Source organism: Fusarium oxysporum, chromosome 5 (assembly GCF_000149955.1).
Source record: "Fusarium oxysporum f. sp. lycopersici 4287 chromosome 5, whole genome shotgun sequence".
Taxonomy (NCBI): Eukaryota; Fungi; Ascomycota; class Sordariomycetes; order Hypocreales; family Nectriaceae; genus Fusarium; species Fusarium oxysporum.
Window position 1 is genome coordinate 736,589 of NC_030990.1, and position 26,426 is coordinate 763,014.

General features: G+C 50.2%; 9 protein-coding genes and 1 non-coding gene across 12 annotated transcripts; 4 read left to right on the forward strand and 6 right to left on the reverse strand.

Annotated features, from left to right (window-relative positions):
* The first annotated feature begins 34 nt into the window (after positions 1–34).
* FOXG_15436 (uncharacterized protein) lies at positions 35–1,541 on the forward strand. The gene is made up of 2 exons (XM_018395534.1): positions 35–565; positions 615–1,541. The coding sequence occupies exons 1-2, from the start codon at positions 156–158 to the stop codon at positions 1,315–1,317; spliced, it is 1,113 nt and encodes a 370-aa protein (XP_018255420.1). The 5' UTR covers positions 35–155; the 3' UTR covers positions 1,318–1,541.
* A 47-nt stretch (positions 1,542–1,588) lies between these two features.
* On the reverse strand, positions 1,589–5,051 carry FOXG_15437 (alcohol oxidase). The gene is made up of 8 exons (XM_018395535.1): positions 3,981–5,051; positions 3,872–3,932; positions 3,136–3,821; positions 2,862–3,085; positions 2,698–2,812; positions 2,550–2,651; positions 2,275–2,503; positions 1,589–2,215 (listed from the first exon to the last, which is right to left on the reverse strand). The coding sequence occupies exons 1-8, from the start codon at positions 4,275–4,277 to the stop codon at positions 1,896–1,898; spliced, it is 2,034 nt and encodes a 677-aa protein (XP_018255421.1). The 5' UTR covers positions 4,278–5,051; the 3' UTR covers positions 1,589–1,895.
* Positions 5,052–5,439: 388 nt separating this feature from the next.
* Positions 5,440–5,555, reverse strand: FOXG_21912. The gene has a single exon (XR_001936429.1). It is a non-coding gene; the product is annotated as a 5S ribosomal RNA (ribosomal RNA).
* A 1,982-nt stretch (positions 5,556–7,537) lies between these two features.
* FOXG_15438 (uncharacterized protein) lies at positions 7,538–9,663 on the forward strand. The gene is made up of 2 exons (XM_018395536.1): positions 7,538–8,868; positions 8,915–9,663. Exons 1-2 carry the CDS (start codon positions 7,783–7,785, stop codon positions 9,437–9,439), a joined length of 1,611 nt encoding a protein of 536 aa, XP_018255422.1. The 5' UTR covers positions 7,538–7,782; the 3' UTR covers positions 9,440–9,663.
* A 1,507-nt stretch (positions 9,664–11,170) lies between these two features.
* Positions 11,171–14,252, forward strand: FOXG_15439 (uncharacterized protein). Its single transcript, XM_018395537.1, has one exon. The coding sequence runs from the start codon at positions 11,361–11,363 to the stop codon at positions 14,010–14,012; it is 2,652 nt and encodes an 883-aa protein (XP_018255423.1). The 5' UTR covers positions 11,171–11,360; the 3' UTR covers positions 14,013–14,252.
* Positions 14,131–15,353, reverse strand: FOXG_15440 (uncharacterized protein). Its single transcript, XM_018395538.1, has 2 exons — positions 14,684–15,353; positions 14,131–14,637 (listed from the first exon to the last, which is right to left on the reverse strand). Exons 1-2 carry the CDS (start codon positions 15,255–15,257, stop codon positions 14,522–14,524), a joined length of 690 nt encoding a protein of 229 aa, XP_018255424.1. The 5' UTR covers positions 15,258–15,353; the 3' UTR covers positions 14,131–14,521.
* Positions 15,354–15,448: 95 nt separating this feature from the next.
* On the reverse strand, positions 15,449–19,125 carry FOXG_15441 (transcription elongation factor SPT5). Its single transcript, XM_018395539.1, has 3 exons — positions 18,598–19,125; positions 16,287–18,531; positions 15,449–16,238 (listed from the first exon to the last, which is right to left on the reverse strand). Exons 1-3 carry the CDS (start codon positions 18,901–18,903, stop codon positions 15,640–15,642), a joined length of 3,150 nt encoding a protein of 1,049 aa, XP_018255425.1. The 5' UTR covers positions 18,904–19,125; the 3' UTR covers positions 15,449–15,639.
* Positions 19,126–19,586: 461 nt separating this feature from the next.
* On the reverse strand, positions 19,587–22,634 carry FOXG_15442 (uncharacterized protein). Its single transcript, XM_018395540.1, has 3 exons — positions 21,162–22,634; positions 20,522–21,113; positions 19,587–20,475 (listed from the first exon to the last, which is right to left on the reverse strand). Exons 1-3 carry the CDS (start codon positions 22,071–22,073, stop codon positions 20,009–20,011), a joined length of 1,971 nt encoding a protein of 656 aa, XP_018255426.1. The 5' UTR covers positions 22,074–22,634; the 3' UTR covers positions 19,587–20,008.
* Positions 22,635–23,234: 600 nt separating this feature from the next.
* Positions 23,235–25,706, forward strand: FOXG_15443 (uncharacterized protein). The gene has a single exon (XM_018395541.1). The coding sequence runs from the start codon at positions 23,532–23,534 to the stop codon at positions 25,440–25,442; it is 1,911 nt and encodes a 636-aa protein (XP_018255427.1). The 5' UTR covers positions 23,235–23,531; the 3' UTR covers positions 25,443–25,706.
* Positions 23,270–26,393, reverse strand: FOXG_15444 (uncharacterized protein). 3 transcript variants are annotated; one of them, XM_018395543.1, is made up of 4 exons: positions 26,247–26,393; positions 26,086–26,125; positions 25,982–26,024; positions 23,270–25,927 (listed from the first exon to the last, which is right to left on the reverse strand). In XM_018395543.1, the coding sequence occupies exons 1-4, from the start codon at positions 26,250–26,252 to the stop codon at positions 25,789–25,791; spliced, it is 228 nt and encodes a 75-aa protein (XP_018255429.1). In that variant the 5' UTR covers positions 26,253–26,393; the 3' UTR covers positions 23,270–25,788. The 3 variants fall into 3 exon arrangements, with proteins under 3 accessions (XP_018255429.1, XP_018255428.1, XP_018255430.1); XM_018395542.1 differs by having other exon boundaries at positions 26,086–26,161; XM_018395544.1 differs by having other exon boundaries at positions 26,086–26,393.
* Positions 26,394–26,426: the final 33 nt, after the last annotated feature.

The window sequence follows — 26,426 nt, forward strand, 5'->3', positions numbered from 1 at the left end:
CCTCGCTCCAAGCACCAACCAACCCCCGTCAATCCTTAATTTTCCGCTCTGCCTCCAAAAGAGATGAGAAACCCCGCCCGTGATTTCTCATCTCTTTTTCCTTTTTTCTTCTGCTGACACTGAAACTCGTCATTGTTAAGTGTTGTGGTGCAAAGATGAAGTATCACGGCCTATTGCTTGGTGTTTCCGCCGGAGCAAACGCTCTAGCCATCGCTGAGGCGACAAAGCGACGAGATGCGGGCTACATGTATCAGCCTGATCCGACCCCCATTGTGGGGATTTCTGATCTGAGGCATTTGGCGCTGGGGAAACGACAGGAGACTACCGCTACGGAATCGACGTTCACGCTTGTTGTTAGTCCTGATTCAACATGCGGTTTTTTGTCTGGTTCACCTGGAAATGCGATTACTTGCGCCAACGGAGACAAGTGTAGTTGGGAGTTGCGGTATGCTACTGCGATCTTTTGCGGCACTCAGGCGTACAATCGCTGTTTGGAGAGGGATGATGCTCTGGATACGAAACTCTGCAATGATGTTTGTCAGAGTAACCAGTATAACCTCCTTTGGTGAGTGAGACAATTGGCTTGATAGTGAGTACATAACTGACTGTATTAGCACCAATACGGCTTCACCTTATTGCGGAACATATAACTATCCTTCTGGTGTTGTTGGCTTCAGATGCGCAACGGCATCAGTGACAGCCGCCCAGGATGTTGAGTTTACATACACCAGTCAAAAGGGCCGCAGCTTCTCTACGACAATGGTTTCTGACGAAACTTCATCAACTATTGCCTCAAGCTCGGAGTCTGGATCATCGACAGAGGAACCTTCATCGACGACTTCAGAAGCTGAGCCCACTGAATCGGATTCAGGCGGCGGCGGAAGTTCAACACCCGTCGGTGCTATCGTCGGAGGCTCCATTGGCGGTTTCGTCGCACTCTCCCTGGTAGTTCTCGGCGCATTCTGGCTTTGGCGAAAGAACAAGAACAAGAACGCCGCACAACCGTCACCCCAACAACCACCCGTGACAGCAGCTTCATCGATGCCTCCCCCAGGTCCTTATGGCGATACTGTACCTCCTATGGCGCAGCATTATCCTAAATCGGATGTCACGTCGCCAACACAGTCTGAGTGGAGAGAGTCAATGATTACGGCGCAGACTGCTACTACGCCTGTGCAGAACCAGGCGTGGGGTCAATATCCTCAAGGCTCTCCATATCCTTCTCAGGCACAGCCGCAAGAACTACACCCACAGGGAAATCAGGGACTTCAAGATGGTCAGGTCCATGAGATGCCTTCTGATAATCACTACCGTTGAGATGGGTTAGGGGAGAGGAACTAGTACTAAGGGGTTTGTGGAGGAGAGATGACGGCTTTACATATATCAAACTAACGAATGCTTTGATGATTTGTCTTTATAATTCTTACTGGAAATTGAAATATTACCATTTTCATACAGTAACGTTGGCCTCTATAAGCTTCTAGTTTATGGGATTTAGATTTTAATAAACATCAATAAATCAAACATCACAATGATTTCAAGTATGACCGCATAAACCAGCTGACATGTCACTGAGGCTCACAAGTGTCACAAGATTAAGCTTAAAACGCCACGATTGCTTTGACAGGCTACCTCTAAATCAGCCTCACTAGTTCATGCGTACCACATTGCTCACTTGAAATATTCATGATGCTTTGGAACAGACTCGTTGTAAATATCAGCATGACTCCTTCGTATGCCAAGCCCGATTCCAATGCGCCACAACAGGATATACCATAAAATGAAACATATTCATCAATTCATTCGCTAAATCAATTTAGATTGGCTACTCAATCTGGCCTCATCCCCAAACTCATAACAATATCATGTCTGCTTCTCCTCATGTCATCTCATTCTTACAGACGATATCGAACCTCAAGCTCACCAGGTGCCTGGTAAGTGGGAACCTTCATCTCCAAAGCCTCACCAGAATATCCAAGATCCTCCGCAACAAGCATAGCAGCCTTCTCACCAATGAGCAGAGCAGTAGAGTACGTGTTGCAGCCGACGTTGTCAGGGCAGATGGACAGATCAGCGACCTTGAGACCCTTGACGCCGTGGACGTTGAGTCTCTCGTCGAGAACACCGTGCTTGACGATGCTGTTACCCTCCTTGGGAGCCATGGAGCATGTGCCGAGGCAGTGCCAGGTTGATTCGGTGTGGCGCTTGACCCATTCTGTAGACATAGGTTAGCATGCTGGAGATGGAGATGGAGGTGGGGTTGATGGGGCTTACCTTCGACGGCCTTGATGTCGGCATCACTGTACTTGAGCTCCTCGCGGATGTGAGCCTTGTTGGAGTTGAGGATGTTGGCACCGGGCTTGCGGTCTGCCTCGGGGAGAGGAGACGACCAACTTCCGTGGCCAATACCAGCAGTGAGGTTACCAGGGAGAGCGTATTGCTTGGTGGTATCCAGGTCAAGATCATGAGCACGAGCAGGGCTGTCGTAGTCGAAGAAGGGGTGCTAAAAGGGTTAGTTGCTGTTGTACACTAGATAGTGGAGGACCTACCATGTTCTCGACTTCACCAGCGTAGGCGTCCATGCGGCGGGCAGTCTCACGAGACTTGATGTATCCCCAGACCATGGGGACCATATCACGCTCGTCGTTCATCTGAGTTGGTCAGTGTTTATTCATGACAAGGGGTAATGTGACTTACAAATCCAGCATCAAAGTCGGGAGTATCGTATGGATCAGCACTCTTGATGTGAGTAAAGCCACGAGAGAAAGGATACTCGAGGAAGTGGAACATGGAGAAGAACTTTCCAGGGGGCCTGTAACCAGTCAGTACCAACACAGGCTTTACTGTATCAGTGGACTTACATGAGCATGTGATCACCGAAGAAGCCGGCAATCACAGAGTAATGCATAACAGGCTTGTCAGGCTTGTTCTTGAAGTAAGACTTCCAGCCCTCAGTGAAATGAGGCGTAGGCCACCTCTCGAAGTCCTTGAGCTCTTGCTCAGTAGGTCGGATCTTGACACCAGCCTCAATGCCGTTGGTGGCAAGGGGTCCAGTGCCCTTCTGGTGCCATTCATCAAAGACGCGCTACTCATCTCATTAGTACAACTCTAACCCGAGAACTGTGATGGGCTTACCTTTTGAACCTCAGGGTCTCCACGAACAAAGTCATCGAAACTCTCAGTCTCAGGCTTAGCCCGATAAACCGAAAATGTAAGATAATGATCCTGGAAATTGAGTCCAACTCCAGGAAGATCAACCTTGGGCTCGACGCCAGCAGCGCGAAGCTTCTGGGGGTCACCGATACCAGAGCGCTGAAGAATCAAAGGCGAAGAAAGCGTACCGCCACTAACGACAATCTGCTTTCTAGCACGGAAGATTCGCGTCTGCAGCTGGTTCGGGTGCAGCGGCTTGGTAGGAACAGTCTGAACACCAACGGCACGACCATTCTCCATGATGATCTTGTCGACCTTTGTGTTGCAGGCCAAGTACAAGTTACTGTGCTTGGCGCGTGTGGCATGGACATAGGCGTGCGCTGAGTCGCTGCGACGGCCCGTGTCTCGGTTGATCCATTTGAGCCAGTGCTCTGCGCCGTGGCCGGTGGAGAGATCTTGAAGATCGTCGACGAAGGGGATGCCTTGGGACTCAGCGGCGCGGAGGAAGTCGTCCTTTACGGGGTAGGTGTAGTTGCCGAAGGAGACCTTGATGGGGCCCTCGAAGCCGTGGATGTCTGGGTTGACAGAGTGGCGCTGGTAGGTCTCGTGCTTTCTCATAAGAGGGAGGAGTTCCTCAGTGGTCCAGCCCTTGGCTTGGAAGTCGTCGTCTGGAGTTGTTTAGTGGTGTTTTAGGTGGTATCAAGTGAGTTGAGCTTACAGTCTGAGGCACTAGCTCGAGTGTACATCATGAAGTTGATGGAAGAACCACCGCCAAGGATCTGCTACAGTTAGTTCATGATCTTCACTCCCCTCAAAGTTCAACTCACATGAGCACATGGCACAGTAGCAGCACGTCCAGCAAGCCACTTGCTAGGACGAGACTTGTAAAACGAAGCCGTCTTGGAGTCCAGCTTCATGTTACGGGGATAGATACCAGGCCTAAACACCCAAGGGTTGTTGAGGTTGCTCTCGCCAGCCTCGATAAGCAGGACCTTGAGGTTATGGTCAAGATTCGCCAATCGTCCAGCAACGACACAACCGCAGCTTCCACCACCGCACACAATGATGTCGAACTCCTCTGGCAGGACGCCGAGGCTGTTCGCGTACGAGTTGGGAGTCGCCATGATGAAGAAGCTGCAACCTTTGAAGCTGCTTGATTTTCTGATAACGGGGAGAACTCTACAGCTTATTTATAACATGCACAGAGTCTGTATAACGATCTTTACTGTGTATCAGATGCCGAATGATCCCCGAAGGTTGGTAGCATGTCCATCGAATGCTGGATGCAGTATCATCAACTCTGCGAACCCCTCTCGATACAAGATTGCGGGCACCAATGGCATATGCATGGTAGGGTCATCTGGGGTAATAAGATTGTGGATAATGGTTTCATTCTAATCAGCTCTAGCTTTGCTTTTCGTCTGGGGGAGAGATGCTGGGCAGGCTGGGCACGGTATCTTGCTTGGCCTGCATGTCTGGGATATCATCTGCTCCGCCGCTTTGACTGCGGGTTAAAGTTTCCCGAGACTTCCTTCTCCTATTAGAAGACAAGAGAGAAACAATTGAGTTTGAAAGGTTGGTTTGGGAATGTCGTTAAAGGGGCATTGATATCCGTCTGATCCGGTCTGAAACTCATGGTGAACTTTGGTAGCAGAACTGGCTCGCACTTTCATATCCGATCTTGAGCAATTCCAGTGCAACTCTGATCCCCGCCGGATAAAGCAGCTCCCACCGTCCTGCAAATAGTACAAATATAACGTATCATGTATGATATCCTACATCAGGCAAACTTCCCTTATCCCGAGAGCGAACCAAGCCCACTCGATACAAACCAACACAGAAATATCAAGGATTCGAGTTGCATGTAAGATTACGACTTTACGGGCGTTAGCTACCCATGTCGTTTACCTCCAGGGTTCTTCCCGGACAAATAGGCTTTGGGCTCTGGAACATCCGGGATCCATCAACAGCTTCTAAAATGCGGGGAGAGAGCCACGCCAAGAGAGGGCTCGAGAGTTTATGGTCGGCAATCATTGTTTCTTGAGACTTGCCCCCGGAAAAGGACCATTACACGAAGATGACGAGCGGGGGTGAGCAAGGGATCAGGGTTGCAATTGGTCTGAGGAAGTTGGGTTCTTTGCGGGTGGGATCTTCAGAGTTGGTGGAGTGCGGCGATTCCCCCGCAATCTGACTATCGACGTTTTGGTAACTATATCGGCTCTATTCTTGGCATATTAACCAACACGACAGCAAAAATATGAGCATTTCTGAGAGAGAGCAAAAGATAACATACAACAGCGGGGATTCGCTGGTCGTCACCGACCCAACTACTAATCCGCCCCTTACCAGCTTATCTATGGGAGAGCGGACGGGATCCCGAGTTCTCTGGTAGGTATGGTCGTATGTGCTTGATCCTCCTTCAGTCCGCATTATAATCACGGCATTGGAAACCCGATAAGCTTCACCTTTTTTCTTTTCCAAAGGGATGGTAATACATAAGCTTTACACGGTGTATTGTGGTCTGGAATGATAGGTCCGCAGCTGTAACATCTGCACTGCAACGCTACCATGTCCGCGTCAGCATTCGGATAAGTTGCAGCGAGGAAAAGAAACAGCGGGTGGCATTCACGTCCTTGGCTTTTCATGTTCCTGCGGAATGTCTCAGCTCGTGTGTTTTGTTATGATGATCAAAATCTTGTCTTTCGTATATAAACAAGAATCATATCCTGGATCAAGACAAATCAGGGTCCACACTGCAGTGATGCTGTCAACAAGGATACTGTCTGTGCCGTGGTATTCGTCTTCGTGCCGAGAAGTCTTGTGCTCAGATGCCCAGCGAGATCAACACTCTGATCGTCGAGATAGAAACCTGCTCCGCTTGTCAAGTGACTCTGCATTGACCGTGGAGGCCTTGTGGTTCAGGCATTGGTGGACAATTAGATCCCGATTACTAAGATGCATCATGAAGTTTGAGCAAGTTGAAGCGAGGACGGGTTTAAGCGAGGGGAATTCATGTGGAGATGTCTGAGCTAGAACAAAAGAAGCACGCCCATAGAAGCCTCAATATGGGACATACGCGTATAAGTGAAGCATGCCGCGCTGTTTGACTCCATGTGGGCTTATGTGGGCTCCCCACATGAGAATATGGTGTTTTTTGGACATGGTAATTCATGAAAGTTCTATACAGAATTAGACTCCATCTGTTTTGTCAACGGATTCAACGCATTGCAGAAAAAGACCTACTCAATTACCAGGTATCACTTCACAGCTGAGTTCTCGGCATGATTTCTGGCTGATAAAAGAGCTCTAGCTAAGATATCATCCTAAGAGATGCCTCATAATAGGAGCTCATATAGAATGAATCAAAATATGAGAGAAGCTTATATATATCTGTCTATAGAGACTGCTTATCTAGCGTTCGACTGATAACTTACGATATATGTTGAGTCAGTTCATCAGTAGCCGAGACCAACATGAGTCTTGATTCAATACCGGCTTTTATACGTTAGAATTCTTTTTCAAGCCAGCCTGATAGACTTGCGAAGTAAGTCAGCTCACCACAATTCCCTTCCCCTACCGAAGAGATAGCCTCAGGATAGGAAAGCTACCTCGGACTGCAGAAGGACATCCTCATCTGATTAACTTTACCAAGTCTATAGCAAGACATTTTTCAGGCTCAGAGCCCGAGTTCAGCCTCGTTTCTTCAACATATATCCTCGTGGAACGCTAGGCGTGGGAAACGTGAGTGAAATGGTTGATGCTTCGCTGAATACATTATAAGGGGGTTCCTTACTTTTCCTGGCCCCAATACTCGGAGTAAAGTTTCCTCAATATCTCATCACTGTTATACAAGTGGACATATTTCCCGTCATTCGTTTGCTGATTTCTTTTTGAAATGCAATAGTACCAAAGCCATGGATCAATAAGAGTTGATCTGTGCGCGGATACGTTGTTGTCCCAGCGTAATAGGCCTATTCTAAGAAGCTCCCTCTTACTATGGAAATATATTATGATCCTTGAAGCACTCGTGTGGGTGTGTACCAAGTCTTCCAAGCTTTCATTATCTACACAATTTTGAAAGAGGGCCAGTATGGGAACTTTTGGCAGTCCTGAATTTCAAAGTAAGACCAAGCAGGAACCCGTCCTCTCCATTTTACAGGCTATAAACCTGAAGATCAAAACCCTATCACTATATTTGAAGTTGTTTCAAAACTGTTTCATGATGTACCTATGCGAGATGTAGGTCAGTCAGAATCTACAGCTCAGTTGTTTATCACATGCAGGATACCCTACACCATTCCGCCTCATCATCTGGAAAGACAAAAGAGTAAAGTCACGCGAGAATTGACATCATTTATCTATAAACTTCATCAATTCCATCTTCACACCTTTTTTATACATTATTAATGCACGTGGTGGCTGATCAACCCCTCCATGACAAACTCCAAATTGCGCCATCCAGATCACGTCTTACGAACTCTCACAGCCCAGCCCATCACAAGCCAGAAAACACGCGGATGTCTCGCCCCGAAACAAGAAAACAGCTTATCAATATCAATCACGTCTTCACTCCCCCAAACCCATAAGAAACAAAAATGTCCCGAATAACTCACCAGCAACGTATCCAAAATGGCAGACTCGTCCAACGCGCCGCTGCTTCAATCGCGCAGCTCATACGGTTCAACCGATAAGACCTCTACGCGCCATGATTCCATCGACAGTGAAGCTGCGGGGGAGATACGCCCGAGTCGAGATGTAGAAGATGATGTACTCCCTGAGACGTCGACCATTGGGAGGAATTTATCGTGGCAGAGCGCTTACATCCTCGTTATATCGCGCGTCGTCGGCAGCGGTATCTTTGCGACACCCGGAACAATCGTCCAATCTGTCGGAAGCGCGGGATTATCGCTATCGCTATGGGTAGTCGGCGCTTTCATCGCAGCTTGCGGTCTTGCGGTGTCGCTCGAGTTTGGATGTATGCTTCCTCGGTCGGGAGGTGATAAAGTATACCTTGAGTTTGCGTATAGAAGACCGCGATTACTTGCGTCTACGCTGTTTGCGATGTATGCTGTGCTTTTGGGATTCACAGCGAGTAATTGCATTATTTTTAGTAAGTATGCGTTATTTGCGCTGGGAGTCGAAGCGACGGATGTGTTGAGCAAGAGCCTCGCTGTTGGACTTCTCACGTTTGTTTGTATCACACACAGCGTGTTTCCTAAAGCAGGCGTCAAGATCCAGGATGTTCTGGGCTGGATAAAAATCGGTATCATCGTCTTTATGATCCTCTCAGGCTTCTACGTCGTCATCTTCCGTCCCAACACTACATCCGCACCACTCACGCATCAACTCGCATGGGAACACCTTTGGGAAGAGACGAGCTGGAACTGGGGCGTCATCGCCACGAGTCTCTTCAAGGTCTTTTATTCATTCGCGGGATTGGATAATGCTGCGAACGTCATGAATGAAGTCAAGCAGCCTGTGAGGACGTTGAGGTCTGTTGCGCTGACAGCGCTGGGGACGGCGTGTGGATTGTACATGCTTGTTAACATTGCTTATTTTCTGGTGGTGCCGATTGAAGAGATCAGAGGGAGTGGTGAACTCATTGCTGCGCTGTTCTTTGAGAGGTTGTTTGGTGAGAAGTTTGGGAGAGTTGTTCTCCCGACAGCTGTGGCATTATCGTCAGTTGGGAATGTCATGGTCGTTGCTTTCGCAATGGTAAGTCCCTCGGCCATCGTCTACGAGTGATTGTTAACGGGAATAGGCACGCATGAAGCAAGAAATCGCAAGACAAGGCTTCCTCCCATACTCATCCCTCCTCTCCTCCTCACGACCATTCAACTCTCCCATGGGTGGCTTCATAATCCACTACATCCCCTCCTTTCTCGTCATGATCCTCCCACCCTCTGATTCAATCTACTCTCTCATTCTCGACATCGACGGATACGCCGCGCAGCTCATCGGGCTCGCCGTAGCAATCGGCCTTGTGAAGCTCCGCTTCCAACGTCCAGACCTCAAGCGACCCTTTAAGGCGTGGATGCCCGCGGTGAGTATTAGGATAGCGATGAGCTGCGCTTTAATAGTGGCGCCGTTTTTCAGACCGCCGGACTACGAGGGGGAAGTGTTTTACGCTCTGTATGCGGTGTTTTCGTGGGTTATTCTTGTGGGTGGTGTAGGGTATTGGTATCTTTGGACGAGGGCGGTGCCGAGGTGGAGGGGCACGAGGTTGCAGGAGGAGACGTGTGTTTTGGAGGATGGGACGACGATCACGAAGCTAAGTTATTCTTAGAGAGATCGGAAGAAACGGTTGATGTGCATTGCAGATGAAGATTTGTCGATCTTTCAGGTCCGAGACATCCTAGAGGTTAGACTACACAGCGCAAGGAATACAGTACATCATTCATAGATAGGGGACTTATCCTAAATTTAGATGGCATTTCCATAAATTTAGATGATATCTTAATTCTATGGTGAATATTTGCAGACTTGTCGTAGTGAAGAAGAACTCTATTACCATCTCTTCCGTATTCACAAACTCCGAATGCCTTCAACCTCCACTTCTTCTTCCACTTCCACAGCGTTCCAAATTCTCGGGTCCGCAATCGCTCGCCAAGCCCTTATCGGCGCATCGTAAGACTGCGTTATGGGTCAAATCGATCTAGCTCGCAAACATAAACATGTCTAGCCTTATTCCGTTATTCGTGTGTCCCACCCACCACGTTTTATGTTCTTTATCTGCTACCAGAACCAGAAACAAGAAGAAGCCAGCCTCAGTGGAGTTAGCCCAAACGTCAGTGGAGCAAGCGTTAGTTGAAACGAGACCAAGTCAAGCCATGTTTTCTCGGACGACGACGGTGGAGAGGCCGAGAGAACTGTACCTACCATGTGATGAGTGAGTGAGTGAGTGAGTGAGTCTTTGTTGAGTTGAGGGTCTGAGTGTTCCCCCTGCCAAGGAATGACATGCTTTTTCTTCGGGTACCTGCCTGTGCTACAAACGAAACAATTTAAACGAGCAAACATTCTGTGGGCCATCGCCTACACATTGAACCCTCTCAAAACATCTTCATCTCGGCCGAGTAGAAAATGCCACTGATGCTTTTTTCCCAAACTCCACGATCTATCAACTTGTCACCCGTCGATAGTTACTCAATAGACTCGATACGAATTGCTCTGACAGCAGTAGGAGGCGTACGCAATTCCTCCCCTTTCTCAACGCCACGGCGCAAAAAGTGGTAAATTACGGCGGCGCTAAAAGGTGATTGACTGGGGTACGTTTGTTAGGGGAGACCCGTAGTTCAGCTGGTCGTGTCTGATTCTATGGTAGATGGTGAAGTGAGGGCTTGAGTGTCGGATTGTCGGCATTAGCCAAGATTTTGGTAGACGTCATTGTTTGTTAGGCTTCTTTGAGAGTGTTAGTTGGTGATAAGCGCTGAGTGTTGTGGATGGTGGCGTTATGACGGCGGTTGATGGGCATGGGATTTGGAGAATGCCTTCAAAGGTTACTCCTGACAATCAAGCCTGTTGAAGTCATAGAGCAGAATACACAGTAGTTGATGCCATGAAAACTGTAGCTGTCATCCAGTCTCACGTTTCAGGCACCGGCCCACGTCTCCCACTCACCGAGACACTCTCTCCAATCACCACAACCACCACTGACTACTCCTACTCTGCCCTAACAAAACCCCATCCTCAGTGACCCTTACCTGTACGTTTCATTTTATTTCCCGTAGCGTTATAAACCAAGACGCCACCAAACGGTCTGCACCCCTGACTAGCCACCTCCTCCCCACCACGACACCGCAAGCTATCGATTCTTCCATCCCCGAATCGTGATAGCTTCACCAGGTGGAGTCCAGATTTAGAAGATGGCTCTAACGCTGCGGCGCACTTTTGGTGTGGGATTTGGATCTTTGGTGCGAAGTGACTTTGCTTGCTAGATCGTACCAGCGGCGATTGAGGTGGATGGATCGGTAATTAAGCCAAGAATTCGATGAAAGACTCTTATATATCCGGTGTCGTACGTTCGTTCTGTGACTGTCTTTCTCAGCGGTAACACTCACCTTCTTTTCTTGCTGTTGCTGTGCATTTGCCCCGTCACTCTTTTGACTTGATACTCTCTACCAACTACATTTCCACTCACTACACGAGGATCTTTATTCTCACTTACAATCGTTACCCTTGCTACAATAGCTTAATAACCTACCTTCACAATGCCTTCCTCAAAGGTCTTTGCAGCCATCTTGGCTGCTCTGGCCATGGCCGACGCCAGCCCTTGTAAGCCCAAGCCTGTCACAACAAGCGGTTCAACTGCCGCTGTCGTCACTACTTCTGGCTCAACCGACATTCTTTCTTCTACTGCTACTACTAAGACTGCTGCTACTACCACCACTGGAGCTGCTTGCTCTCACTACACTCCCTACACTGACATCGTCCCCGCTGATTGCGGCAAGACGGGCGTTGCACCCAACTGCGCTGACAAGGTCATTGGATCTCCTATCACTGTTACCGACTATGCTCAGTGTGGTAACACTTGCGGTATGACTGTTGGCTGCAAGTCTTTCTCCATCAAGGGCTCTTCTTGTACCTTGTACAAGGCCCCTGTTTCTTCACTTGGATATGTGTTTAACGAGGGTTCCGATGCCAGCCACTTCTATGATCTGGATCTTTGCTTTGGATGTGGTGAAGGCACAACTACCTCTGGTACTGAGACTGTCACTGGATCGCAGACTACTGGAACTGAGACTGAGACCTCCGCTACTGGCTCTGCTACCGAAACTACCGGTACTGCTTCAGCTGGAACTACAACTGCTACCGGCTCAGAGACCGAGACCTCCGCTACTGGTTCCGAGACTGGAACAACAACTGCCACAGGATCTGAGACTGAGACCTCTGGTACAGCCCATGCTACAGGCACAACCGACACTGAGACCTCAGCCACTGGTTCCCAGACCGAGACTACAACTGCTCCTGGTGCTACCACTGAGACCTCAGCTACCGAGACCCTCACAGCCAACACAGATACAACAACAGCCGCTGCCACAACCACAACCTCCGCCGGCTGCACAGCCTACACTCCCATCGCCAACCCTCCCTCCACCAACTGTGCCGTCCGAGGCGCCACCAGCGGCCCCAGCGCCTTCTTCAACAACCTCGCAGGTCTCGGTAACTCCAACACCGCAGACTGTGCTCGCAGCTGCGGTGTCTACCACGATACCACTAAGCCCAACGACAAGTGTGTCTCATTCGCTCTGGACGCGAGCAATACTTGCTACCTGTACAAGGTTCCCATTAGCAGCTTGAATGTTGGTGAGGGTTCGCCTGTCTTGGAGTTTTATGACTTTGAAGCTTGCTACTCTTGCGATGAGGGTGGTGCTACTACCACTGAGAGTGGAACTACGACTACTGAGGCCGTTATTGGATCCACTACTACCACTGCTGCTGGTGTTGACACTACCACTACCGAGACTGGCTCGGAGACTGGCACTACTACCACTGAAGCTGGTGCTGGATCTACAACCACCACTGAGGCCGGTTCTGATACTACCACTACTGCTGCTGGTGTTGATACCACTACCACTGAGGCTGGCTCTGACACTACTACCACCACAGCCGCTGGTGTTGATACCACTGCTACCACCACCACCGAAGCTGGCGTCGAGTCTTCCACCACTGAAGCTGCCTCCACCACCACCGACTCCGTCTGCACCGGCTACACTCCCGTCCCCAACCCTCCCTCCACCAACTGCGCCGTCAAGGGCAAGTCCTACAAGACCTATATCTCCACCGACACTGGTAGCAGCGCCGATGTGTGTGCTAGCAAGTGTAGCGAGGTCTCTGGCTGCAAGTCCTTCGCTTACAAGGCTTCTTCATCCACTTGCACTTTCTACACTCAAACTGTGAGTGAGCTTCAGATTAACAGCTGTGCTTCTGCAGAGGAGTCTGAGTTCTACGAGTTTGAGATCTGCTATGCTGGTTGTGGTCAGGCTACTACTACCACTGAGGCTGCTGGATCCACCACGACAACTGAGGCTGGTGTTGAGACTACTGCTACAACTACTACTGAGGCCGGTGAGGGTTCTACCACCACCACCGAGGCTGCCGTCGCTTCTACAACTACCACCGAGGCTGGTGAGGCTTCAACCACTACCACCGAGGCTGCTTCTACCACTGAGGCTCCTACAACCACCACAACCGAAGCTCAGTCCACTACCGAGGCTCCCACCACAACCACAGCAGCCCCCGTCTGCACCAACTACGTTCCCCTCCCCAACGCCCCCTCAACCTGCGGCAAGCAAGGCAAGGTCTCCTGCCGCTCCACCCAGAAGCTCGGCCAGGCCACATCCGTCACCGACGTCAACGCCTGCGGCAAGCTCTGCGGCACAACCCTCACCTGCAAGACCTTCTCCTACACCCCCAAGTTCCGTAGCGCCGGCGGTTACTGCCAGCTCTACTCTGCACCCTTGTCACAGCTTAGCTTCACCCCTTGTAACACGGGTGTCAAGTTCTACGATCTCGATACGTGCTACACCTGCTCCAACACTCCTACGCCTATACCTCCTGCTACGTGCTCCAAGTACGTCCCTGCGTTTGAGAAGTGCGCCAAGGACACGCACTGCGGAACAAGCGGTGAGATCTGTCAGGAGGAGAAGATCAATGTCGCGGGCGATGCGTCGTGCCTTGAGAACTGTGCCAAGAGCTGTATTGACTATGGAAAGGACTGCAAGTACTTCAGCTACCAGCCTGCGTTCTACAACAGCGCTGCCAAGTGTAAGCTGTACAAGAGTGGAAAGATCACCAAGAAGAGCACTTCTTGGGTCAAGTTCTACGAGCAGGATTGCTTCAAGTGCCAGCAGTCCAAGTAAGCAACACATCTGGGGCATGATGAAATGGGCATTGGAGGGAGGAGTCGGAGAAAAACATTCTTTTCATATTCTACGACTTTGAACGTTAGCATTTTTATGTAATTACTTTTATCTTTTTTTGTCTATTTTAGATGGACATATGATATATACACTATGACTTGGGCAACCATTTACTTGTCCCTGATCGATCTCCTGAGCCAGATGTGACGCCATTACTCCAAGCATCTTGTGGTAGTAGCGACGATAAAGAAAAGAGCATCGGTAAATATTTATTATTCCCGCTTTGATCATGGCATCCGCTGTCAGACGGATATTAACGTCCATGTCACCAACCACCTTTCTAGCCCGTGGCGTCTTGCTTTTTCGCATCTTCCTTTCAACATCCAACATATCGTACACGTTAGATTACAATAATACACATATAAACACCATTGAACCTTCAGCAGCGCCGGCTGACAGCTTCTCTTTGAGTTCAGCATCGAGCCACAAGTCCCCATTACACTCCTCGCTCATTCCGTCCCTACACTCCCACCACTCGCCATCGCAAGCCTCTCCCTCTCCTCCCTCTCCTTATTGATCTTGGCCTGTTTCCATGGCATAACCTTCTGTTCTTTCCCCATAACAACTACTCCATATTAGCGCATCTCTACCCAACAAACGGAACAACTTACGTCTTTGGAACAGTTCGTAACCGACAACCAAGACAATCGGCATCCCAACCATGAACTTGAGCCAAAACCTCTCCAGTTGTTTATGTCTCCTATTGTAATCTTCCTTCTCCGCCTTCTCCCTCTCCTCCTTCGTCAATCCAGTCTTCTTCTTCTCCTCGGCGGCATTCGTTCTCTCCTCAGCCTGCTTTGCCTTTTCCCTTCTCTCGCTAGACGCCAGATTCTCCCTTGCATCTTGCCTCTTATCTGCATCCGCAGAAAGCTTTCCTAGTCGTGCTGATCGTGCCTGTCGTAGTTTGTCTTCTCGTTCTTGTGCTAGTTTTGTAGCCCTTTCGACCATACTCTTTGCGTTCTCGGCAGACTGTTCGGATGTTGTCAGGGTTATGGTCGTTTTGGCGGGCTTTTCACCGAGTTTAACAGAGTCAACTGGGCTTGGAACCTGTTGCCGGCGGTTGGAGGGTCGTGATGTTGAGAATGCGCATTTTGAGGTTCGATGGCTGAGGAGAGGGTATTCGAGGCGGGAGGTTCGAGGGAGGGCGCTTGATGCCACTTTTCGTGGCGCAATTCGCAATGACATTGTTTCCGCACAAGTAAACGTGTGACTTGAGCGCAATCGGTAGTGGTGAAGTGTCGCAATGTATGTCGTAAAGTTGTTTGAAGTTCAAGATTGACGAATCCAAGTGGGAAAAGATCACCAAGTCCTTATCGATAAAGCCATAGCTTCAGCTCAAGACCTCACGTCACTAAAGTTCGATCAACATCGTGATAGCCAAATTCTCTTCATATCAACAATTAATTGAATTGGAGCTCACTCAAAGTTCTAATCTCACTTCAAATCTTCAATGTTAACCAGCCTTCTGCTATAGTTTTTGATTATACAATATTTAATCTTCCAAAACGCCTTTTGCAAACCCATTTACTGCCCGCCCATGCCTTATGATCTTATTATACCCTCCCAATCAATCGTCATCAGTGTATCGAGGACCAGTGGCGGCAGGAGTCTCTGGAGGGGCATATGCTGCGGGTGTAGGAGCACCATAATAACCAGGCGTAGGAGCACCAGCCGCAGGAGTAGGAGCCGAGTCTGCTCCCCATCCACCTTGCCACGAAGCTCCTGGTGTAGGTGCGCTGATGGCCGCGGGAGTCGGTGCAGAGTAGGCACCAGGTGTAGGAGCACTCAATGCACCAGGAGTCGGGGCACCAAGACCAACACCGGGCGTAGGGGCGTCGTAAGCGCCTGAACCTCCCCATGAGTCGTTTCCACTAGCTCCAGGAGTTGGCGCAGATACTCCCCAAGCGGGAGTCTTGGATCCTGAACCCCAGCTGTCACCACCACCGCCATATGCAGGCGTACGTGAGCCAGCACCGAAAGCATCGCCAGGAGCAGGAGTCCTTCCACCGGCCTGCCAGGCAGGTGTACGTCCTCCAGAGCCATAAGCAGTACGGTTGCCGTCGTAAGGGTTGACAGTTCGTGAACCATCAGCCCATGCGGGAGTTCGGGCTCCGGACATATCTGGGGCCTTCCAAGCGGGTGTGCGTCCACTTGCTGCTGCAGGTGCTGCATCATGTTAGCATGTTGAAACCAGCCAATTGCTGAGAAACTTACTTCGTGATCCCCAAGCAGGCACTCTTTCTGAGTTACTACCCGCCATAGGTGTGCGAGAACCGCCCTGCCATCCTGGCACACGATCACCACCACCTCCCCGCCCAGCACCACCACCATATCCACCACGGCCTCCTCGGCTAGCGATGTCAATTGTAGCTCCAGTCAACTTGTTCTTAAAGCTCAGACTATCCTTGGGCACTGTAATAGTCTTGCTCTTCGTATGAAGCTCGACCCGGGCGTGGGTATCTGTTGTATCCTTGACAATACCCAAAAGACCTTTGTAGGCTCCCTTCCTGATAATAACAGTCTGTTCAATTGCCTTATCTCGGCCAAATGATCTGGGTTGCTGTACTGGCTTGTTTTCTGTACCGTTCTTGTGAAGCTTGAGTGCTGGGTTCATCGCTGTCAGGTCAGGACCAGCGGATGCAGCAGCGACACGACCTCCCTTGGCCGCAACGGTGTTGACCATGCTGGCCTTGGTAACAAATACACCAGCGTTCTCCTTGCTGTCGTTGGTGTGTAGGAAGACATACGAGCGATGGATGTGAATAATCTTGCCCTGTCGTTGTTGACCTGTGTACTCCTTGACGACATCTTCGAGTCTAATCTCAGAGCCACTTCGGTCGGCGGCAACAGCAGTCTTTCGCTTTGGAAGTTTGTTGGCAATCTGCGATGGCATAACCTGGCGAGTGTCTCCGAACTGGTCAAGAACAACAAGCGACTCGCGATCTACCTTGACAACGCATCCCACTGTCGTGGGATCAAGTTGCACCAAATCGTGAAGAGAGTACTGGCCCAATGATCCTTGACCACCGATATCACTAGCTTCACGCAAATCTTTGCTGAATACAGTGACTTCAGAATTGGTCTGATCTGTCAGAAGAGTAACTTGATCGTCCTTGATATTGACAACCATTCCGACCTCGTCGCGGAACTTGCTGCCACCAATGACCTTGACATGATCACCAATCTTGAAGCGCTTGCGAAGAGATCGGATCGGAACATCGATTTCCTGGCCAACAAGATCACCCTCAGTAACAGTAATCGAGACGACATCGGAGTGAACTCGCATAGCCTTTCCGACAACACCCTTCTGCTCGCCAGTGTACACCTCGACAATATCGCCAGGTAGGTACGTAGCCAGAGCGTTACTGTCCTTTAGACTGTGGGCCAGAGCCTTAAGATCAAGGTTCTCGGTTCCATCTTCAGCGCCTGAGGCGAATCGAGTGACTTCCTCAAGTGAGGGATTGACATCAGTGGTAATAAGTTGCTGAATCTTGATATCCTTGACCTGGAAACCATTCTCGAACTCGTCACCCATGTAGGTCCATGTTCCAGCAGTAGGGTTACCCTGGATATGTCGAGGATGGCGCTTTCGTGCCTCAACCTCGCTGAAGAGCCTCTGCGGTGGTTTAGGACCAGCCATACCGAAAGGTCGCTTTCGCTTTCCATCGGCGGTGACTGAAGAGAAGGCATCGTCTCGCATACCATAGTCCAATCTGGGAATGAAACGGACACGAGCCTCCAGACCGTTCTCAGTAACATCAATGACCTGAGCAAGATCGCCATTGTGCTTCATAGGTCTTCGGAGACGAACCCAGGCTCCAGGCTCCAGAGTTGGTGTCTTGGAAACGCGGAACAGCTCAGGCATATCCTTGATATCAACCAAGATCATCTTGGAGTGAGGATACACATTGAGCATACTGTCCAATCCCTTCAAAATGTCGGTTTGACGTCGGGCCTCAACGTAGACAAATCCCTTCATGACAGAGTCAGGGCCTCCACGTTCGAACGCAGCAGTGATGGCCAGTTCATCCTTAGTGCCAGCCCTCTCTTCGATGCGCTTCATAATCGAGAAAACAACTTCTCGCTCCTTGCCTTCTTTACATCGTACGGCCCAAATGCTAGGATCGTCCACACTAGGGAGGAGCAGTCGCTTGGGAACAACCGATGCATCTCTGAAGCCTTTGCCAGAACGTCGATTACCATATCGCTGTCGCAGGATCTCTGCCTGTTTCTCGGCGTCCATGCTGGAATCTATCTCGCGACGGCGATCGAGCTCACGATGTCGTCGGTCATCATCGATACCAGTTTCAGCCATATCGTCTGGGTGATCGTTTGTGATAAAGTCGCCTATCTCTTCACCCAGCATTTCGTCATCTTCGGCTTCGTCTTCATCATCGACTTCGGCTTCGATATCGAAGAAAGCTGCTCCTCGTTCCTTTCTGCGCTTTCTGCGATGGCCCTAAAGGGGGTCAGTATTTGAAGAGCAGGCAGGCAACGCGCCCAGGCAGAATCAGAGGCTGCTCACCTGCTGGACATCGTCCTCGTCCTCGTCGTCTTCCTCATCATCTTCGTCCTCGTCATCATCGCGACGCTTGGGATTGTCATCCTCTTCCTCTTCTTCTTCTTCCTCCTCGTCATCGTCATCGGCGTGTCGCGACTTTGATGGTCGCTCATCCTCGTCATCGTCATCATCGCGAGGCGCAGGACTGCTTCCACGCTTTATCTGCTTGTCGTCGCCATCTTGCTCCTCGTCGGACATATCGGCGGGCGCTGGGTTGAAATCTTCCTCATCTTCGGAATCGTCGAAGCGCGAAGGGTCGTGGGAGGACATGGTGGCGAGTGAGCCGCGCGACACGAAGCGTGTCTGCGATAACTGGTGAGAGATTGGTCGCTGGAGTTTGAAAGATTAAAAAATTATTAAATGCCGTCGATGCGAGAGAAGAAAGAATAAAAGGCGCTTGATGGATGACAAAGATAAATAAAGAAAGAGGTTCAAGCAACTTTGAAGTCAATGTTAGAGCTTCAGACGGCAAAATGCCGGGCCTTGTGCAATGCACAACCGTGTAATTGGTGGGTCCCGAGTTGTGCAGAATTACAGTGGGCCGCTTGTGAAGGTCATTGATCGATCTCTGAATGTAAAAACATCTTGAATGAAAGAGTTTACATCAGAAAGAAATTTTTCTTATGCTCAAGTCTTGCAGAATCACATGTGCTATTTTCAAGACACAGAGGACGTATTTCAATTGTATAAAACCATGGCTACGTGAATGCATAACCTTGATGAATCTTGAGGTGGCCTTGACACTGACGCAGATATGAATGTACTCGACATAAGATAGAAACATTGAATAAACGTCAAAGGGACTGCAGAGTGATTGATTGGCTGGTCACTTTTTCCTTTGTCGTATATCGTGACCGTTTCAAGTCTCATGTTGTCGAGGTTCTCATGGAGGTCTATCCGAAGAACCCAAACACACCCTCGACCAAATCACACTCAAACTACTCCATCATTCATTGATATCTGGTTATAGTCATCATATTGCATATATCTTCTCATCATCTATATCTACTCCAACGCTAACTCCCACCAGCGCCGCCCTCTATGTCCACCCATTCCCAGGCTTTGCACAAGCTAGAACTCAATCTGGCCGCTCAAACTCCTCCTCATGCACAAAACCTCCCATAAAGCGCAAGTGTCCAGGATATAAGTTCGTGTTTTTATATCGACCAGCCCAACGTTTTGATCCTGGCACCTTGAAGATGCCCCCAATCAGACTTTCGAAAACCCCCTAATGAAAACTCCAGGCTTTGCGGAATGCAATGACCATGCCCTTAACCAGCCACACTTTACATAAATCGAGTAACGTTTCTGAAACAGAACTGGAGGCTCTGACCCACGCTTTACAAATGATTTAAGTCAGTTCAGTACTGCCTTTTCACGCGACTCGTGTTCCCCAGATACCGCGTCCTGCACCGACGCCGAGCCATTCGCCGTACTCGGAGTTGGGTAGTTGAGGCACCCAGCCCAGGTTACCGATCTCGTAATCGCATTGCCAGCTAGCAACAGGGCTTCTGGGGTTCTCTTGTTGAGGAGTACCGTTCATCGGCTGGTTGGAGTTGTAAAGATCCCAGAGAAGAACTTGGCAGTCGTCGCCACCTGAAGCAAGCATACCTCGTCGATGAGGTGACCATTCGATGCAGTTGACGTTTCCACCATGGCCTCGTAGCTCGAGCAAGGCCTGGCCGGGTTGTCGCACATCTAAAATGCGAATAGCGTTGGAATCTTGAGCAAATGTAGCGAGAAGATGGGTATCGTGAGGTGAAGTAGCGAGTCGTAGCAGCGGAGGAGGATTCGCCATCGTTTGTTGAGCAAGTGTTGGACTAACACGGCCACCGTTGGGATCTATAAAGTCAGTATATGATGAAGAAAGACTGGACAGGCAACTCACCTCGCTCTTCCTTGCCCGTAGGCTCGTAAATAATTGTAGAGTGCTCCAAACTTCGAAGATCAAACATACGGACACTGCCGTCTTGACCACAGCTAACAAAAACATCCACACTCTTGGCGCAGAACCTAACATCATAAACCTCTTTATCGTGGGCAATAAGTTGGGTTTTGGCCGTAAGTGAGGGAATATCCCAGATGGTACATGTTGTGTCTATGCTGGAAGTAATGATGAGGCTGGGAGAAACGGTGTTCCAATCGAGAGATGTGAGAGGCGCAGTATGATCTGGTGTCTTGGAGTTGGAGAGTAACGCGAGGGGTGTCAACTTGGTGGTAGGGTTGTCGCGACGACCGATCGTGCTGCTGGGCGTAGCAGGATTCTCGTTAGGAAGAGACCACAATCGCAGGTGGTCGCCCGAAGTCGCGAGCAGGTCAGTAGACTGCTTCTGCGACGAGGGAGGCTCCCATAGCAAGCGCGTCACAGGATAAGAGTGGGTAGCTTCGGCAGCCTTGGTGAACTCGAGACTATATTTAGATGAGCCAGGTGTGTAAACATCCTGAGGTGTTGGCGTAATGTGGCTGTCGAGGATTTGGATCTATAAGAGTCAGCGATTGTATATGATCAATTGTACGTTGAGACGCACAAAGTTGTGACCATCTTCCAGGTAGCTCCCCACAGCCAGCTTGCCGGCACCATTGCCCTGGGCAGGCCATTTGCACCAGTCGAAAGCGTAAATGGCCCATGGCGCGAGGTAATTGCTTGTCCCTGGCTGAGCACTATTGGCGTCATAACCCATAGAAGCTCCAGGACCATCAGACATGCTCGAGTCGGCGCGGGGACGGATATCAGCTAGGCCAAGCGGGGTGTTGGAGATGGTGCGCTGGGATCCTGGAGCATTGTATCTGGCGGGATCGATTGGAGACATTAGATGCGAAGATGAAGCACCGCTGGGAGTAGTGGGCGTGTATGCGTGGTAGTTAGAAGAGCCATCGTAGCCAGCGGCTGGGCTGGAGCGGGAATAGCTATGAGACATGCTCAGTGGTGGTTTGCTCGCGGCGGCAGCAGAAGGCGAGTTTGAGTAGTCGTGGGAAGGCTGGCCGTGCTGAGAAGGGATCTGCAGCGGCTGCTGTGAATGATGATGATGCTGTTGGTGTTGACCTTGCGTCGGCGGCTGGTGAGGAACAGATGAGGCAGCGGGAGAGGATTGCTGCATCGGCGAGGGCAAGTTGGGCGAGGCTGGGGCGCCGCGAGCGGACAGGCCACCGGCGGGTTGGAGGACGTTGGGCACCGAAGAGTTGGAGGGGTTCCTGTAGTGGAGGTTTGAGGGCGAAGACTCGAACTTGATCTGAGGAGGGTTCTCGTAGTCTTGAGGCGACATGGAAATTGGAGCACCAGTTTGGCTCAAGCCCGACATGTGCAATTCGTCGTGCTGGGGCTGGGGTTGAGGGCCGGATCCAGAGCCAGCGCCAGCGCGAGGAGCAGACGCAGATGCAGAAGACATGGAGCCCACCTGCGTCTGACGCAGTGAAGGAGGAAATTGCTGTGATTGGCTCATCGTTGGATACTTTGACTGTTTCTCGGCTTAGCAGCTCGGGGCCTGTGTTTGACGGACCTGGCCTGGTGCTGATTGACTCGGCAAGCCTCAAAGCGCGCGAACAGCAGCAACGTTGAGTGAGGATGAGTCTGAGGAGCAAAATGTATGCGACAGTGCAATACGAGGGTAGTCGTTAATAAAACCGAGGTGGAGTAACGAAGTGTCCCTTACAGCTCAACTGGCTCGCGGGCGTCGGCAGTTGGTAAGCCAAAAGATCAGCAGCAGTCGCGATGCTTGAAGTTCCCGTCGGTTCAAGCAGGAGTCCGAGGGTGAGGTTTCAGGGTATTGACCTGTGAGAGCAAGGCAGAAGAAGCGGAAATTTTGACGAGATGCAAGAAAGAATGCGACATGGGAGGCTCCTCGTTCGCGCAAGCAAGGTTTCGGTCTGGCCTGGCTCGGGTCTGGTTCGGTTTGACTTGGAGAAGGGCGGAGGGGTTAGTGAAAAGTTGCCGGCTGATGGTAGTCTTTCGTTTGAGCAGAGGATTAGGCAAGCAAAAAATATTATTCTTGAAGGATTCAAATGATGTAAGGCATCTTCGAAAGTATCACTATATCTGAGTCTGAAGCTCGGCCGCGGTTTGCACTGCATTAATATGAATAACTCACTGGAGGGCGCGTGAAATTTGGAAGCTTCGAACCTCTTGATAAAACTTGCATTTGTAGATTTGAACCCTGGTCAGAAATGTCTACTAAGGTATATTTCGTGACCATCCGAGCCAGAGTAACTTGGGTATCACTTATGAAGTCTTCCCCAAGCAAGCTACCTAAGTAGCATCTTGTACGTGATGCTACTTTTTGAGCCTAGAGCTTGACATTGGTGATCTTGAGACATCTGGTCGGTTTACATGCAGTGAACATTACTGGTATGAAGATTACCATGACACTGAGCTAGATATACTACAAAGTATTACCCAACTCAATGAAAAGCGAGATAGCAAGTTTCCGGCGCCTTTCCATAGTACGAACTGAGCTTCAAGTTGAAGCTATCGTCAAATATTCAACATATGATTTACCTTCATCACATGAAGATAAGCCCGTGACATGGTCGTGGTACAGATCCACAGGGCGGGGAGTGGATCGCGGTAGCTCATGGCCAGGTGCACCCCAGAGCAGGTGGGCACATGCCAACCCCAGATCGTGTCCAAAGCTTCCGTCCAGTCAAGCAAGCTTCATCAAGCTCTTCTCTTATGATCACTACCAACGACTTCAACGACTCGTCACCGCTTATACAACACCTATCACTGCATATCCTCATATACTTCAACTAATGTGAAGCACTGCGACTACAGTCTCCACAGCTATAAAAGCTTCGAGCCGTGTCTATCCGAAATCGAGCGAATGTTTGCGACAACTTCAATACTGCGACTACTCTCATCATTCCCATACGCGATCCTCCCGTATCTCTATTTATAAGCGAACATGTCTTCTCCCTCTATCCTCGATCGTATTTCCAGTCCAACCCAGCGACTCCTCAACAACCCACTCCGTAGCCCTCCTATTCGAGAAGTCAGCGAGTATGACTTAGATGAGCTCGAGCCTCGAAGTGAAGACCCTCTCTTCGACCAGGAACCCCCACGCCCAAGACTTAGAAAGACGGCCCAACCTACTTCTACCGCATCGACCCGGCGATCTTCATCACCTGCTTCGTGGGACAGCAAGCATCGCTATGAGATTTCACCTTCTCGAAGGAGGTCGAAAGTTATCTTCGCAGGACCACCCCCTCCGATCGCATCCTCAGTCTTGATTAACCAAGATCCCGCACGGCAATCAGTATCCCCGAATCATAGCGATAGCGGGCGAGGGTTTGGGTTGCTTTCGCCAAGTCGCTTTGGGTTGAGTGACAGCCCGAGCCAGAAGCATTTAGATAATCGCCCACGACTCGACTCGATATGGAGAAGCTTACAGCGACGAGAAAAGGCTTTGGAACGAGATATTCAACAACTTTTAGATCTTCAAGCTTCAGGCTTGGTTGCTGGTAGCGGAGATGGGGGTTCTGAGAGCAACTTTGGAAGCGATACTGGCACTGGGGAGAGTACTTTTTATTCGACGGCTACGTCGAAATCACGAATGATAAATTCATTACATTTGCCGGTGCGCTCTGCGCCAGATGGAAGTGTTATACCTGTGCGACAACCCGCTCCAAGCAAACCACGCGGCCTCAAATCAGCTCGAGCTGGTCTCCAGCGGGCCATGGCTGCTTTATCAGACTTGAAAGCGGAGGAGAACTCGCATCTGAACACGGCGCTAGAACAACGAAAGGACGCTCTGGCATACCTTGACAAAATGAGCAAGCGGAGGGACGATATATATGCTGAGCTTCATGCCTTGGAAGACGACGAAGAAGAACCTTTGGGCCAGGAGCTCCGTGAGCTTGGGGCCGAACAGCAGGCTTTGGACCACGACATACGAATTCTAGAAGAGAAATTGATTGCAATGCGAAATCGGCGTAGATGGGTGCGAGAGAAGATAGAGGATGTTAAGAATCGACGAGAGGCTGGTCTTAGTGGGTACAGAGCTGCTGGTCGAGACGTGGACACAGAAGTAAAGGCACTGATACAAAGACCCCCTGTTACACCGTTGGATATAGATGCTCTCGGCGCCGGTGCAAAATCTCGGTCTAAGGAGAATACTAATATGCTGCGAGGTACCGAGTTCTTGCAGCTCAGACCAGAGCGCAGGACGGTAGAAATGGCTAGAACGTGGTGGCAAGGAGAAATCGCTGTGCTTGAGCGTCGCAAGACCCAGATATCAGAAGACCGCCAGGCTTTGATTGAAGGCTCCGAAGTTTGGTCTGAAGTTACAGGGCTTGTCGCACAATTCGAGGCGAGATTGCGGGAACTGATCAAAGCCAGTCAAGCGGGAGATGCTGACGAAGAGCCGCAACAAGCCGCGATACGAGATCAGTTGTCCCAGATGGACAATGTTGTTGAAGAGTTGGGAAAGCGATTGCAGCTGGCTGAATCAAAACATTGGAATCTCCTCATATGCGCGATCGGCGCAGAGCTGGAGGCGTTCCTCGAGGCCAAAGCACTCTTGAGGAGAACGCTCGGAATAATCCCAGATGAGTCGGTCACTACAGAGGATCATCCTGAACATAATGGAACACAAGACAATACGGAAGGGGAACCCCACGAGAATCCTGAAGAAAGTCACGATGAGAGCGATAACGAAGTTCCCGCTGACTTATTGGTATCTCGGTTTGAGGACCACGATCGTGATCCTCCGGACAGCCCTCAACAACAGAGCGTAGTGTTGAGACGGGTCAGCTCTGAGGACGAGGTTCCAGCTGAGTTTCTGGCAGAACACAAAGAACAAACCAAGATCGACTAGGAGGAAGAGTTTGGGACATTGATTAAGCTTATGAGTAATGACACGAAGGGATGGGTAGGTTTAAATAACTTGGTTTAGGTTGTTGGTTATTCCCAATGCAATTCACGACAGCAGGATAGAAGCTCGTGGCCTTAATTGTATATCAGTATCATTGATCCAATTCACATGCATAGTTAGTCATATATCCGAACGCCTATCTGAAAACCCAGCGCGTCGAACGCGTATCAGGTAACTTTGGCCATTTCCTCCGCGCGATCGTTAAGTCGTTTTTCAAGTCATTTGCAGCTGTAAAACTGAGTGGGAAGTCCATGGTATCGATAGCTTAAAAGAGTGTTATCCTAGTCGCTCATCGGGTTCGCTCAAAGTAGCCGCTGGAGCCTGCGATCGCGACGGATTGATCCATGACCCATTCTCCGACACCGAGGTATCTATCGATCCAGCCGGTGAATTCCTTGTTCTCGCCGGCGACCTTGTCGGTCTTGAAACTATCGCTTGCTGTTAGATGTGTCGGAGAGTAATTCGGAGGGTTTAAGGCTCACGTCAGGCCAGTAGATCGCTTCATGCCGGCAAGGAAAGCCGAGACTATTGCGGTGTTAGTTTTGCGCTGTCGCGGCGACAAAGAAGGGAAGTATCTTGAACTTACAGAGAACGGCGTCAAAGGCATAGTGTGTCAACCGTCCGACCTTTGACCAGAGTCCCAGAGTCAGCAGGTTGAGGAGCTGTGAGAGGAGTCTTTAGACTTGCCAGGTCTCACGGGCAGAGCTCCAGGGGGGAACAGGGGAAGAGGAGAGAGAGGGTACATACCACCATGATGTAAGTGTTTGCAGCGGAAGAATTGTAGAGTGTCGTTTGGTGTTGGATGATAGTCGCGGTGTGAAGCGTCGTGAATGGAGTCGTTTTCTGGATCTAACCTTGGTCTAGCTTGGTCGTCATGCGGACACAGACACAGCCCGCGGGCAGGGAACCCAGGGCGATAAGTAGAGG